The sequence below is a fragment of the Haemaphysalis longicornis genome, unplaced genomic scaffold (genome assembly GCF_048455015.1).
Source record: "Haemaphysalis longicornis isolate Haplotype H1 unplaced genomic scaffold, Haemaphysalis longicornis Haplotype H1 scaffold_15, whole genome shotgun sequence".
NCBI lineage: Eukaryota > Metazoa > Arthropoda > Arachnida > Ixodida > Ixodidae > Haemaphysalis > Haemaphysalis longicornis.
Window position 1 is genome coordinate 14085974 of NW_027526257.1, and position 15455 is coordinate 14101428.

Here is a 15455-nt window from a genome sequence, read left to right on the forward strand (position 1 = left end):
CTCGGACTCCTCTTGAAGCTCTCCAGCTTTTCCCTCTGCCACGCAAGCACGACATCTTTCTTGTTTTATCCGCTTTCTCAGAAACTCTAAAATGACCAGGCACCCATGTTACTCCAGGCACCCATGGTTAAATAGGCCCACCCGACTCTCTCTGTGTCAATAGCCCTCTTTCTTTCTTCTCCAAAGGGAAGTAGGATGGAGGACAGGAGCGAACGCAAACTTCAGCCCCTCAAGCCATATTATTTCTACTGTACAAACATGACCAAAAGTGTTTGACCACCTTCCTTCTTATAAAAGGCCGGTCCCTTGGCGTATTAATAACATCGTCATCCAACGGGGATAAAAGTATGTACTGCAAGGAAACTAAAACACCAACACAAAAGATGCGGTCTCAGAGCGACTGACAAGAATAAATGCGGATGAAAGAGAACGACCGAAGTACACAAGTCTCCAAAATCAGTGCGCCAGCTCCTCCCACCACTCGTCGATTCTCTCAAGGGGACAATCGGCTAACATCGAAGAATATATGAAACCCCATAATCAGCACGGGAACAGTGCACAAGAAACCGCCGCAGTAGCGCGCAAGCTTGAATGGGCAGCGTCATTACGGGAAGAGTGCACGGGAAGTGGGTCAATAAATGAACTGTCCAGGTACGCAGGAAGGGTCAATGAAAGCGCAGCTAGGATCTCCGGAACTGTGAGCCTGGTACAAGCATTCACAACTCATTAACGTCAGCAATGCATTACTTAAACAAATGTGAAACACAAAATTGGAAGGAAATTCTAATACCCGCCCAACTTCAGACAACCAGTGTCGTATTTGAGCACTGTGATAAAATAGCGTCCCAGAGGGCAGAGGAGCGTACGTCATGCTGCCCTTTCTCGCTGGAGGCCAGTTAACTAGACGATTTGGAGAAAAAGAATTCAGAAATAATGGTGAAAGGTACCATAAGAAAATCTACAGAAATTCAGAGGGTTGTCTACGAATGCATTCTTACTCCTCTTGCCTTCATTGCGAGTTCTTTACAGCCGAATTAGGCTATCCCAAACAGAGCTTCGACGAGCAATGTCCACGCTCCGCAAGAAAGCTATGATTTTGAGACGTAAAAGTTGTATATTAATAGCGCGTGCTGCGTGACGTGAACGTGATTGATTGTGGGGTTTAGCGCACCGAAGCTACACATGAGCTATGAGAGAGAGCGAGAGAGAGAGAGAGAGAATAAATTTCGTCAGCACAAAAATTGCGGAGTAGTGTCCTCATTTCAGGACCCCATTCGTGGTGCCAGCTGCGACGGCCATTTCCACCAACCGAAGCTGGTCGTCCGCACTGGATCAAAATTAATCCGAAGCGCCTCATAGCCCATGTGTTTTTTGACACCTGTGATAAAAAAAAACCCATGGGCTATAGAGGCGCGCTATAGTGGGGGGCTCCGGATTAATTTTGATCCCCTGTGGATTTTTACCGTGCGCCAACATCTCAACACAATGGGATTTTCGCTTTTCCACTCAATCTGAAAAGCAGCCACCATGGCTGTGATGGGTGAACCCCGGAAACGGAAAAAATGGTCCCATACTTCAGTCGACGTGTTTCCCTTCAAGTTAGATTTGAACTTTTTTGCGCTTTTGATTTTATCCCTTTGTGTTTTAGCCAAAGGGTTGAAGAAGAGATGGAATGCTTTAATATTCCTATAGGGGCAGAAATTAACGCCATGGAGGCTAAAACCTAACAAACCAAATTGGGTCGACAGACGGACGGTTTGATGGATGGATGGATGAATGGATGGGTGGATGGATGGATGGATGGTAGGGCTGAGCATTGATAAAAAAATTTAATGCAAGTAGTTGGATTAAAACCACACAAACAACAATTGCGAACCCAGAAAGCCTGGAACCGTCGGTTTAGTAGCTTAGTCGGACACAGCTAGCCTCTCAGTGTCTGGAATGTCATAGAAGCTCTACGCTGCGAGGTTTCATCAGTATCGGTGAAAATTGAACTAGAAGCCGTGGGAGCTCCACCAAAGAAGCGCACAGCGTCGTCCCAGGTCTAGGCCATTTCGCTGTACGGACATATCGGTGTACGGACGTTTCGGTGCACGGCATTTCCTTGCGCGAACATTTCGGCGACCGTATTATCGGGTGCTTGTTTGCTTGAAACAGCCGTTATATTTTTATTTTCGCTTAACATGGGTTTTGGACAATCTAGGGCAGCGATTGCCTTTTAATATTGATGTCGTGTTCGCAATTTTTTGCCAGGTATTTTTAGAAACTGAACATTTTTGTATTTTCTTTAATACCTAGTTCAGGGAACACCTGTTTTGCAGCCAACTGATTAAATTCTTCTGCACATGTTTTTTTTATTTACGACAAGACGTTATTTATATTCGCTCTTTTTTAGGGCATGCTAATTAGCAAAGGCAATTTAGCCGATGTTTTCGATGGCTAACGCATTCTTTATGTATTTTTTTCTAAATAAAATGCACACTCTCACAATCCTCAACTTTACATACATTCGGGTGCCCCTAAAAATGCAGACAATCTTATGAAAAGTTTATTTAGGCTGCGTTGTCATGTTTAAATGAATTTGGAGACACTGTTCTCGCCAGCTTTTTTTTTTTTTTTACGGACAAGTTTAGGATATTGTCGCGGAGGAAGAACGGGCCTTTTGAAAACAGCTGCAGGTTCTATATCTCATCAATTCTGATCAAGCGCGTACAGGTTGTGCGTAGAAATACCACCAATTCTGTTCGGTCAAACGAACCTCCATTTTAGCTTTACATGCTTACTTTCATTTCCTTTTAATTTTCCCAGCCCCCCCCCCCCCTCCCCCTCCGTCTGTCTGTAAGTTTTAACCTTCCCAGATTTCTTTTTCAGTAATATTATGGTTATTATGTTCAATTTCCCGTTGAAATCTTACAGGCAAAGCGGCCATCACCTTCTCCAAAGAGTCACCGCATTGATGCAAGAAAAAGCGATACATTCGGCGGGAGCTCACACGACCTCTGTAGTGCACAACAAAAAGCCACCCGAAAAGCCGCTGAGGACACAATGACCAGGATCGTTGGCGCCTGTCGCCCCCATCGAGGAACAAGCTCGTTGGCTGCATTCTTCCGCGCGTCGCGGCCACACGGAAGGCGCCCCTCTCCAGGAATCGCTGTCTTCCTTTTCAGTCGCCCCACCTACAATTAACTCTTCAAGTCGCACATATCATGGACACCGCAGACATTCCTCCTTTTCTTCCATTGTAAGAGGGGAAAATTTTGAATAGGCTGGTTTTGCGAGAGCCGCGACAGTCGTATTCACGTTTTCGATGCCCAGTTTACACTTTGAAGAAACACAAGTGACACCCCTCTCTATCTACCAAGGGGGCTGGTCTAAGCACTTAGCCCTCCCCACCCCCACCCGTTTAGCCACTCCACCGTGCGATCAATGGCTAGTTTTCGAGTAGAACCAACACCGACTGCAAGAATAAATCGATAGAGAAAATTATGAAAATGGCTGCACGCGTGCTTAAGCTAGCTCGTTTCCTTTCTTTCTTTCTTTTCGCGGTGGTTTGGCGGACGGAAAAAGGGGGGGGGGGGGGGGCGGAGAGAGATAGGAAGCGACTAAAAGCAGCAGCGTCTTGCAGCGGTGGGTGAAGTGAAATCAAAGCCTTTCGGTAACACTTGAATTAAAATATTAGAGTTGTTCACATGAATGCTGAAATAAAAATGGTAGAAGGAAAATAAATTAACAACGTGAATTTTTAACATTTAATTTCGAAATTGGGTTTTAGGCGCTAATGCTCTCGAACGTAAAATTATATCGTCTGACGAAACGAAAGTATTAAAGCTAAAATGTTTCTTTTCTTTTTCTTCCCCAAAATCTCTCTCTCTCTCTCTCTCTCTCTCTCTCTCTCTCTCTCTCTCTCTCTCTCTTTCACCACCACCACCACCCGCTATTCCGCGCCGCACCGCCGCCGATCCGGGGACCCCCGCGCCGTTTCACGCCGCCGCCGGAGGTGGGAACACCGGCGCGCCGCCGCCGGCGATTTCTGACCGGCGCACAGGTCTACCAGGAAGAAGCACAACGCTTATGTGCCTGAACCATAACATGGCAAATCAATACAATTTGCACCGGCCAACATAAGACAAGTTTGAAATGAAATCGAAAGCGAAATCAAATTGATACAGTGGCCTTTAATATAATTTATTTAATTCTTAAGCCCCTAAGGTAATAAAAAAACTTTAGCTTTTGTTTTGAAGCATTGTAAACGTAGCAGAGCGCTGCTGTGCGAATATTTTATGAGAAAAATGGCACTGTAACCGTTATTCTCGACGTCACCTGCAGCTCCCGTAATTTGATTGGCTCGTTCGTTTTCAATTTCGCTCTAACGGTTCTAAGCGCTGGCGCTGGCGTTCGTTTCGTAGCCGCTGAGTCCGTTGACTGAGCTGGAAGAGTACTTCGTCGCGCCTCCCTGCTCGACTTTGTGGCGTAAACCCTGCGTGCTACAGTTGGTGGCTTCGGCTTCAGCACAGTACACTCTTCTCAAGGGATACGAGGTAATTAGGGACTGGTATTATCTGAAATTGCGACGCGCGCGAGCGTCACTCGAGTCCCCCAGGCCTGCTCTCCATCTCAAACGCGAAGACCAGCTAGGCGAAGCAATTGGCAGGCGATAATTGGTGAAATGTCGTGTCCTCTTATCATTTTCCGTACGGCAAATGCAAAAATGATCGCTCTTTAAATTTTGGCTTAGCCGTACTACATGCACTAGATGTCAATCAGGCTCGGATGTCAGAAATACCTCCGCGCCGCTTGCTAATTCGTATCAAAATAAACCATGATAAACAGTTGTGCCGTTAACCCAAATACGTGGCGTATTTTTTATTCTTTGTCGAGCCCTAGATATTTAGACGTAAGGAAATTTTTCGTTGGGAACGTTCGGCCCAGTGAACGGCGGATATGAAAAATAATGGCGAATTGTACCGTTAGCCTTGGAGCAGCGAGGTTTTCTCGGCGGGGAAGGGCCAATCAAACGTTCCATTTTTTTTTTACCGCAAATGCCTAAAAATACATTCGAAATGCTTTTACGTCGAACCTCACTCCATCATAAGTGCTAAAACTTCAGCCGCGTCAATTTCATCTTATGCTGCAGAAATCACAGCGCCGAAGCTTGATTTGCTGCTGTTTGTGGTTGCGAACGAATGAAATGAAAATAACGTTTATATTTTCTCAAAAGACTAGCTTGGAATCGGTCTTTGTCGGTTCGCCAGAGGAACGTTGCAGTTCTAGTCAAGAACTTTTTTTTACCTTCTCGAACCTGCATTCGATATTTGCCTGAACATTATTTGCGATGTTTTGAATCAGGAAAAAGCGACAAAAGACAAATGAGGTATAGAGCGGTAAAAGGGTGAACTGAAGGGCTTGTTGGTACATCACATCGTTTGAAAACAGCGCGGAAGACGGGGGCTAAGGAAGTAACAGACTACAGCGCTTGTGTCGTCTGTTACTTCCTCAGTCACGTCTTCCGCGCTGTTTTCTAATGATAGAGCGGTAAACAGGCAGACGTCGATATTCTTTTGTTTTTTGCTCCGGTGGGAGGATTAATTTAAAAAGCAGCATTTCAGTGTGCCTTGAGAAATATGACGGCATGAAATAGTTATAACAAATGCCTCAACATTTCTTTTTCTTTTTTGTTACTGAATGCTTTTGTTCGCAAGGAGCCGGGTGGACTGGAAATCGGGGGGGGAAGGGGGAATTGGAAGGTGGAGGGAGGGGAGGAGTAAGTAAAGAGAAGAATTTTCGCAACAAGGTGGGAAGTTTTAAAACTTTTAAAGCAGCATTTCTTTTGGGGCGTTATTCGCTACTCCCCTCTTTCTCTGTACGTGTTGTTGATAATCTTGAGTTTGGTAATTTGTTTCAACCCTGCGGGTCTTTCTTGCGCAGAGGCCAAGATGTTTTACGCCCACCAGATCCTCCACAGACGGAGGGGGAAGTTCGGGCTGCTCTGGTGAGTGTTACGTTCAAGGTGCTGCAAGGGCGATACGATATATGCGTACTGCGTGGCCGCGTTAGCTGTTCTACGCCGCTGCTTGCATTTAGAGACGAATTATTGGATTTAGCGCACCAACGCACTTATTCGCAAAGTACTATATCGGGCGCAGAGAAATGCGTCGACAGTATTTAAACAAAAAAATTGGGGCAGTGCATCTTTCCTCGCGAAACTTATCTAGCGCGCGGAATGCGAGAAATAATTCCAAGTAAGTTCACCATCATCAGTGGCTAAAAGTTGGCAAACGATCAGCTCAAACGCGTTCTATGGCCAGCTTTGTCGTCGCCTGCGCTCGGCTGTTGTCGTAGCAGACGACACTCAGCGCGCGCATCTCGACCGCGTGACGTCACCCTGGTGATGTTACAGTACGGGTTAGAGTTGTTTGCGCTTTGAATTTTTTTGCGCACTATTCTGCTCTGGAGGCACCGTGTGACGGTTTTATCGGTGCTTTGAGTCGATAATCGGGATGTATTGTGGGAAAGCGTAACGTGATCAAGGAGACGTCGAAATAACCAGAGCCAGTGGCGCCTCCACCCAGGCGATAAGAGAGGCAAAACGGCGCCGTGTTTGCTTCGTGGAGATTGTGTGTTTCCCGATTGTTTCGGCCGTTTCGGCTTTTCTGGTGCCACCGCATGACGCCGCGGCAGCAAAGACAACCACCATGCATTCGATGCGTGCAAGACACGACGCGCGCCTGGCTACTTTTGTTGCGCTTTGTGTCAGTGGAGGTGTGTGCAGCGTAGTCCGGTGTCGGTGCCTCCTCGGTGCGGCGCTGGCTTTCAGTGCCGCTTAGATCTGACGTCGGCCTTTCAAGCCCCGACTGAAGAGAGCTCGGTTGTGGCGGCGTCCTCCAAGACGCTGCTGTGCTCGGTGGAGAGTGCGCTCAGCATGGCAGCACGGTTTCGGAGGGCGTTCTAACGCGTTATCGCTTATGCAGTTGTTCAATTGAGCGCCATGCAGGCTGCAATAGCGCGTGGCATGTCAGCCCGTGTGTCGGTGTGTGGCGAGGTATTACGACTGCTCAAGGGCTGCCTAAAGACGCGGGTTCGCTTCCCGGCGTCGGCGGCGGCGGCCCCTTTTTGTGATGGAGGCGAAAAGCGAAAACGCCCGTGTGTTCGAGATTTCGGCGCAGGTTAAACATCCCTTGCAGGTGGCCAAAATTAATCCGTAGGAGCCGTGCACTACGGCGCGCCTCGTCGCCTGTGTAGCGTCGGCGCGTTAACCCTGCAACCAACCAAATATAGGCTCCGTGCGCTGGTATGGTGGCGACACCAGCGCCTGAACAACTAGCGCCATCTACGGCCACTGGAGGCATTTATCAGATGTTGTCATCGCTTGCGCACTTCCCCGTACCGCCCGTGCTACGCTGCGATGACTGCTCAAACCAGCGCGCTCGTTTTAACGGTTTTAGAGAGATGTGATATATTGGCTCGTTTTCTTTTTCATATAAAAAAACCTCAAAACGTGGTCGCCAGCTACACACCGCAAACGATAGTTACGTGTTTACGGCATCCGGGAGGAGCCAGCGAACGCAACGGAGCCGTCCGATGTTTCCAGCAATGGCGTTGGGCACATGACAGACGTGACCCTGGGCTGCGACTTTTAGTTAGAGGCGGGTACAGTGAATGGTTGTGAGTTCTGTTGTAAACACGCGGCTCACGCATCTCTGCACTTTATTATGAGTTCAGTGAGTCTAAGCGAGGTAGGCGGGGGAAGCTGCACGCACAAGGCCGGGGGCCACGGCTCGCGTAAACATGCCGATGCAGTTGCTATGTTCGTCAACTCATAACTGTGAGCACCGGGAAGCTATTGCCAAATTTTAGCGCCGGTATCAACGCCGGTGTTCCAGCTCTGTCCGAATCAACGCAATGTTGGTCTTATGGAGTTGGCCGCGATATCTGCGTCAAAGCAGCCGCCGAGGCCGCACGGGCAGAACCTCCGCGCGTACACCTAGGAAGGGGTAAGCAGCGATGAGCACCATAATACAGAAGAGGCATAACCTATACAGATTGGTAAAGCATAAGCAACACGTAATGCTAAAATGCCGGGGAAGTATGAGCTCAGAGACAAAATGAAAAAAGAAAACGACCGACATCGACACTGCTTCAAGATGATTGATGCGCATATTAATGACCCATTCGTTTAGCTGCGGTGGTTGCCTGTGGGATCACTGCAGTTTCGTGTCAACCGTTACTATGCGTCATATTCCGTAGCACTCGGGTAAGATTACTGGGGTGTATGCTGGCGCGCTGTTTTTTTTTTTTTTTTTTTTTTTGTTCCCACCCGCCGCGGTGGCTCAGTGGCTAAGGCGTTGCACTGCTGAGCACGAGGTCGCGGGTTCGATTCCCGGCCGCAGCGGCCGCTTTTCTGATGGAGGCGAAAAGCAAAAACGCCCGTGTGTACGAGATTTCGGCGCACGATAAAGATCCCCAGGTGGTCAAAATTAATCCGGAGCCTTCCACTACGGCGCGCCTCATCGCCCGCGTTGCGTCGGCGCGTTAAACCCCTCAATCAATCAATCAATGTTTTTGTTCCCGATGAAGTTCACGTTGCCTATGCAAGTTTCGCCGGGCACTGTCGGCTGTCGCAGTTCCCCTGCGAAGTTGATAGCAGGTGTGCACAGAAACAAGATCCCAGAGTATAAACCACATTCACACAAAATAGGAAAACGAACGCTTATGGCCAGAAGTCGATCGGCGTTGTTTACATTGCCCGTCGCACTGTGCGGGTTCATCGCTGTCGCCTTTCCGCTTCATTTCAAGGAAACCAAGATAAACTATTTTTTCGTCAGCTTCCTCGCGACCTTTTTAAAATGTTGCGGAGCCATAGACCCAGCAATACGTACAGAAATGCGCACTACTAGCTCGACTTTTTCACAACGACTGCGGAATCTCCACCCGGTAAGCCGCTCTTTCGGGGTGACCAACATCCGATTTTTGATGGCGCCGCTGTTCGGCGGCGCTGCGGTCACGCTCGAAACACCAGCGCACGGAGCCTATAATGACTGCTCGCGGGGAAGTGTCGTCTCCATGTCAGAGAGGACAGCAGCAGCAGCCGAGGACTTTTTTCTCTTCTGCCTCGCCCTAACGAGTGAGCCCCTCACAAAGCGTTCTTGTCATTCCTTGAGCATTCTGAACTCGAAGTGGCTTGCATTCACGGCCAAACTGTCGCGAACGGACGCATGGCATGCTTATGTCGCTGCACAACACGCCTTTCTCCGTGTTTGCCCGCCAAGCAGGTGCATTAAATGGAAGCACCAATGCAGCTGTCGAGATGGGCCGAGCTTCAGTGAAGTGAGTCTTGTAATGGGCCAATCTGTTGTTGCAGTCCCATAGAGCTTGAAGCTGCGCTGTTGCGGCTTCTTAGGCCGCACAGTACGTCTTTTCTTGGAGCAGACATGTGACCTCTCCTTCTCCGCCCTGCAGGCTGGCTGCCACCACGCCCAAGAAGATCAAGAACTCCTCACTCCTGTCCGTCTCCCTGGCCGATCTCGCGTGAGCACATACCCCACTGCTGCTGCTGTAGCTGTGACAGTTAAACAGGCCACATGTGCTCTCAGTCTCAAGGGGGCCATGAGGACGAAATGCCACTTTGTTCCCTCACGAGGACTACTTTGTGCAGATAAAGATGGCCCCAATGTCATCCCAAGCTTCAAGCAAGTATTTGACACATTAAAGAAAACATGTGAAGCAGTGGCAACACCCCAGCCACAGTCTGGTAATTTCTCGGTGACATCACAGGATGTTGTTTGTGCCATTGGCTGCCGCTTACCTAAGCCACAACATGGTTGGGCAATTGTGGGGGGCCCCTAGCTAATTCTGATTGATTGTATCACTTTTTATGTTGGTCCATAAACGATCACTCCTGCCAATGGAGGGTAGCGCGAGCTTTGAGGGTGCTTCAATGCTTCCTGAATTTACAAAAATGTCTTTTGTGGCTGCAACAGAACTGAGTTATCAGGGGCTAGTTTTTTCAAAGTGAACATGGTTGTGTTTTGCTTTCATGGCCCCTTGAAGGCCGGAGTACGAAAGCTAAGACCACCAAAACTCGTGTGGACAGTGGCAGTATACCATGTCCCTGATTTCATTCACTCTTTTAAGCCAAGCCAGGAAAGGTGCGTTGTTGGGCATGTTGGCGAGACGCGCTGTACTTAAACGGCTGCGTGAATGAAACTACTGCGCACGTGCCAAACGCAGCAGCATGGTTGTAGACTTACCAACATGCCCAACAACGTGCCTTGCCTGGCTTCCTTCCATACTTTGTGATGGTTGTGCGGGTCATTACAGTTTGAGGTTCAGCGTGCCGTAGCTTTAGCACAGGGAGTATTTTAGACTGCCTAAAGAAATATCACCAGATCGGGAGCCCAGTCACGTCCAACAATAGTGGAGCAGTAAAGCAGGGTCTTTGTTACAGCGGGGAAACAGTTAGGAATTTGCACCCGCGACCTTTTTCTGTACTACCGTTTGTGATGCCGCGAAATATTATTAACGGTGAAGGCAGGTTTGTGGAGCTTGTTTGAGCATTTTTCTAAGCATAACAGGGAACTAGAAATCTGTAGATGCAAACCAAATGTTTTGTAGCAACCTTCACTGAACATGTGTCATTGATCAAGAGACGCAAGCGTTGACTAGTTGACTTTACCCAACAGCCTGCCTTGGTACTGCAGGCATGCTGGTCTAATGTTTCATAATTGGAGTGCATGTGCTGTCAAAATAGTGCAGACCATTTATAACGTAACCGCTTATAGTGTGGGACCAGATATGATGCGCATTTTCCTGACCACCGGTAGGCCTCCCATAAAAGTCAATGCATAAGCATACCACTTAAAACATGGTTGGCCATTCGAGCAGCGCAGCTGGGGCATCGTTTTGGGGTCACGAGAAAGAAAAACAAAAATAGAATCAGCCATTCCAAGCAGTTTGCACTCCCTGCTTTTCTCTAACTTCGACATTGAAAAGAAAACGATAGGCATCATTTAGTTGGCGTGTCCCGCATTTGCATCCACTTGTTAACCACAGCCTTGGTTGAAGCACCTCAGAAGCAAGCACTTCCTTTCCCCCCTCCCCCCTGCTCATGCAGTAAGTTGTTTCTGCTGTGACGTTGTGTACATAGCAAGCACCCTTTCCCTTTTCGAATAGCTGGAGATAGCAAGCCGCAATGCTGAAGGTTTCCACTACCTGTACGTTAAGGGTTGCAGGTAGTGCCGCTTATCTGTACGTTGGTGCCACTTATTTGTACTGCCACTTATCTATAGTATGTTGGCCTTCGGTATGGCGAATGCGAGTTGGGGTGCGGAAAAAAAAAAAAAAAAAGAAAGAAAATCGTGCTTGCGTTATCGCATTGTCCTGCAGCATGAAACGTAAACGGGCTTCTTGAAAACGCAAACACAAAGAAGTTAATACCGCGCTGGCGGTTTGTAAGACTGCAGCAGCTTGTAAGCCCTGCAGTAGTGTCTAATGTGGGGGAAAAAAGACGGAAGTAAAGACCGAGCCGCTATTTTTAAGAGGCCTTCGTTCAAGCGACGGTAAACAATGAATGGTTGAAAGGTAGATGGTGATTGATTGGATTGGCGCATGTTTGTTTATAGTGCGGATTTTTGCGGCTCCCGCAACATACGCTACAAGGGGTCTACACTGTAGTTCCCTCTTGCTGCCAGCACATGGGTAGGTATGGGATAGCCAGAGGCCAAAATTTGGCTGGCTTTACAACACCATTGGCTGTCACCTGTAGGGATCGTTGCACTGGCCAGAGGTGCGACATTCCCTACACCTTCTCCTAGGTAGCAGTACTGTGCTGGCCCATTTGTCATCATTCCCTGGGCACAACTCCAGGTCAGTTGGGGGAGTCACTGAGTTTGGCTGGGGAGTCGATCTTTTATGTTGGCAGGGAATGGAAGGGCGAGCAGAGAGACGAGCATAAGGCTTAATGATTTACAAAGAAATGCGGCACTTTGTTTTCTGGAGTTCGTGGTGAAGTCATTATGTGCAGCCTCATAGTCTTTGGGGAAGCAAGGGAAGGACTGTCCTGGTGGCAACCATTTTTGTGGGGCTTCACTTCCCAATCTACCGTAAGCCAACCAAGTGCCCCTCATGATGCCCAGGTTAGGCTCGCGCCACAGCACAAGCACCGTCGCCCCCAGCTGGCCAGACCTGCGCCTCTGACACAGCAAGGGCGTTGCTCTGGTCTGGCCTGCCAAAAAGTGGTTTCCACTTTAGTTGGAAGTGTTCGGAGGCCTTGGGGCCCCTGAAGGTCCTTTCCAGGTGCACCTCCCTCTGAGGCAGTGGTCTGTGGCCATCACTGCTGGAGTGATGCTTGCACTGTGTGAATGTGCATTTTCGTATGGTGTTTGGGCTTGTGTGACTCACTCAGGTTCAACGGCTAGCCGGCCCCAGTGCTTGTTGCAGCGGTGCGTGCGCAGCTGTTCAGCACAGGCATTGGGTAATAGAAGGGGGTCCCTTCCAGATCCACTCCACTCTGGAGCCCTCCAGCCTCGTTCAAAAGTGTTCCTCCGAGGCCTGGTTACTGATTGCCAGCCCTGCAAGGAGCACATTGGTGCCATAAAGACTTGTAAGAAGGAGCGGTCCCTCCATTGCAGGGAGGAGCTTGCGCGGTCACTGTCCCGTGGCCGCCTCCTGCCCGGGGCCCTGTACTCGGAGCGCTACTCGCTGCGCCTGTCGGCCAAGCTGCTCACGGGCCTCTGGGTGCTCTACCGCAAGAAGGCCGCCGCCCTCAGGGGTGAGGCTGCTCATGGAGGCTCTTCCGCTCCTGTGTGCCACTCCCTCCTTTGGGCTGGCCTGCTCAGGGCGGGAAAGTTCTCCTGGGGATGTCCGCCCGTCTTTCTCTTTCTTGTCGGCTGGAGGAGTGGGCTGCTGTCTCGGAGAGGACCGTCTGCTGTTTTCACTGCTCAACCATTTTGCATTAACGCCTCGTTATCTCAGTGAATGGGCACACCATGTAGCCACTCCCCTGGAGGGGACGGTGTAGGCTCTGCGGCCTTCACCTGTGGCCTGCCTCGTTCTTGACCGCAGCCGTTGCCGTGTGCCCCCCTCTTTCCCTGTTGCAGCCAAGGCGGAGGAATGCCTGCGGCTGCTGACCACTCGCAAGCGCCCCAGGGACCAGGATGTCGAGTGAGCAGCCTCCTCCTATTCCCAGGGGCGGGGGGGAGGCAGAACTTGGAACTTATCCTCAGAGTGGAAGGGGCTCCCATGCATGGATCAGGGGTTAACAGTGGAGTGCCCTGTTGGCGGCACCTTCTAGGGCCGGTGGGACAGGGCTCCGATGGTGTGCTCTGGCCCACCATGATACAGGGTGTCACTGTCAGGGGGCACCCCTTTCCCTCTTCCTGTCCTGGTGTGGAATGCCCTGCTGAGTGTTTCCTTCTGGGTGGTTATCAGTGCCCAAGATGAGAGCAGCAGCAGCAAGCGGGGAGCATGCATTCCGCACAGTGCTTCACAGATCTCTTGGTATAAATGCCACTTGCAAGCAAGCGTGCCACAGCTGGGGGGAAAATGCGCCTCCCTTGGGAACTTCCCAGTGCACATTATTTGGAGGCGGTGCACGTCAAGTGTGCACTTGCATCCGCGATCCCTTTGGTAAGACGCCTCTAGATTAAACGATTTCACCGAGCGTTGTTTCCAGAATTGTGTTAGAAGCAGTGCGCGCGGGGCGAAGCGCATTTCCAGCTGCCTCTTGCAAGTGTGACCGTCCCCACAATCTCGCCCCCGTTGCAGCCTGCCCCAGAAGAAGGGGGAGAAGAGGAGGAGGAAGGGCTCCCCCGTGCCCCCCCTCGGTGCGGCGGCAGCAGAGCCCCCCAGTGCCCACTTTGGCAAGGTGCTGTCCAAGGAGGAGACGCCCGAGGAGCTCATCGTGGAGCGCCTGCCTCCCGGTCAGTGAGTGAGGGGCAGGAGGGGTGTCTCCTTCACTGCTACCTCATGCTGCAGGGGCCGAAGGATGGGGTGGTTGCTTTTAATTGCTTATAGAGCCCCGTCTGGGTGGCACAGAGGCTGCTTGCCTCGTAGAGCTGCCTCTGGAGAGGGGGAGGAGGGGCCGGGGGGCACATGTGACCCCCCCACGGATGTGGAGCACAGGGGAGTGTGCCGCAGCTTTCCTCCTGTGCTTGCAGACCCAGCTTTGAGAGAGTGAGATTGTTCGTGATGTCTGTGCATTGCCTCGGTTTGCAGCTGATGTGTTGGCCGCTGAGGGGGCAGAATAACGACTGGATGCGTCTGTGGAAGCAGGTCGACGGAGGCCTTGCACATACTGTACCTGGCTGCACTGAATGGGTTAATCACTGCAGTGGTGACCACTGACACCTTGGCTGATTGCTTCACTTGAAGAACAGGGTGGTGCTCATGAAACGCTGTTGTTTGGCAGGTGACATAACGAAGCAGAGGCAGTGCACATGGCTATACTCCGTTACAAGTCAAGAACGGCACCACCTCATGTAGTGTATCACTCCGCCAAAGCGCCGGACCCGTTATGTCAGTGCGCGCGCGTTTTGAAAGGGGTTTGCTATGAATGCGTGATATCGTCTGCCTTGTCTCACGCAGTTTGTTTGTCGTCACTGGAGTCGTTTATAAGCATATTAAGTCCAAAAAATCAGGGAAACGGCTCACGCCATGTTCAAAATATTCCCAGCAACGCCCTACTTGCGCCGCGCGGAGAAACATCCGGCTACGGTGATAAGGCACAGCGGCAACTTCCGGTGCCGTTCTCAAGTTGTCACCGAGTATAGTTGGAAAGACATTCTTGGATAAAACCAGCGCGAACTCAGACTAGACGAAGGAAGTGTAACACAAGGGCAGCCGCTGGTCTAACAACTAGCCCAGTTAGACCAGCGGCTGTCCTTGTGTTACACTTCCTTCGTCTTTGTCTGAGTTCGCGCTGGTTTTATCCAAGAATGTCTTTCCAGCTAGCTCAGCTTGCAACCCTCCCACAGGGCAAGTGTTTGTTCCATGTCCCCAAACTATGTCATGCAATCATCTTCCGTATCTGCACCTGGACTGTATGTCCTCGTGCCCCACGAAGGCAATGTGGATCTGTTGAAGTGTGCTGAAGTAATTGTAAAGCGAGGCCAGGACCTGGGGATCGGCTGCAGTGGTGCTTGTGGTCAGTGAAAAGGCAGTTGTGCAGAATCTGGTGGCTGTCACGCTGGGGAATCGGGTGACGCAGTGGCTTTGTCCTTGTTTACTGCCAGTCTTCAGGTTCATTTGACCCAAAGTGGGAGGTGGGGGACCTTACACAAGTACGTATGTGGTACGCAGTCCTACTGACTTGTAACACAGCAGCACCTCTTGTGGTGGCAGGGTTCGCACAGGTCCTTGAAATCCTTGAAAACCCTTGAATTCAGAAATGTCATTTTCAAGGCCTTGAAAGTCCTGGAATTTTTCAACAGTCCTTGAAAACCCTTGATTTTCTTGGTGGT

General features: G+C 50.2%; 1 protein-coding gene across 1 annotated transcript in view; it reads left to right on the top strand.

The window, feature by feature from the left end:
- The first annotated feature begins 5915 nt into the window (after nt 1–5915).
- The window catches only part of LOC144165863 (uncharacterized), a 47431-nt gene continuing 37891 nt past the window's right edge, over nt 5916–15455 (top strand). The window contains exons 1-5 of the mRNA XM_077695623.1: nt 5916–5989; nt 9457–9525; nt 12627–12766; nt 13095–13158; nt 13762–13916. Coding sequence (XP_077551749.1) covers nt 5934–5989; nt 9457–9525; nt 12627–12766; nt 13095–13158; nt 13762–13916 — 484 coding nt within the window. The 5' untranslated portion in view covers nt 5916–5933. The remainder of the gene's footprint in view (nt 5990–9456; nt 9526–12626; nt 12767–13094; nt 13159–13761; nt 13917–15455) is intronic.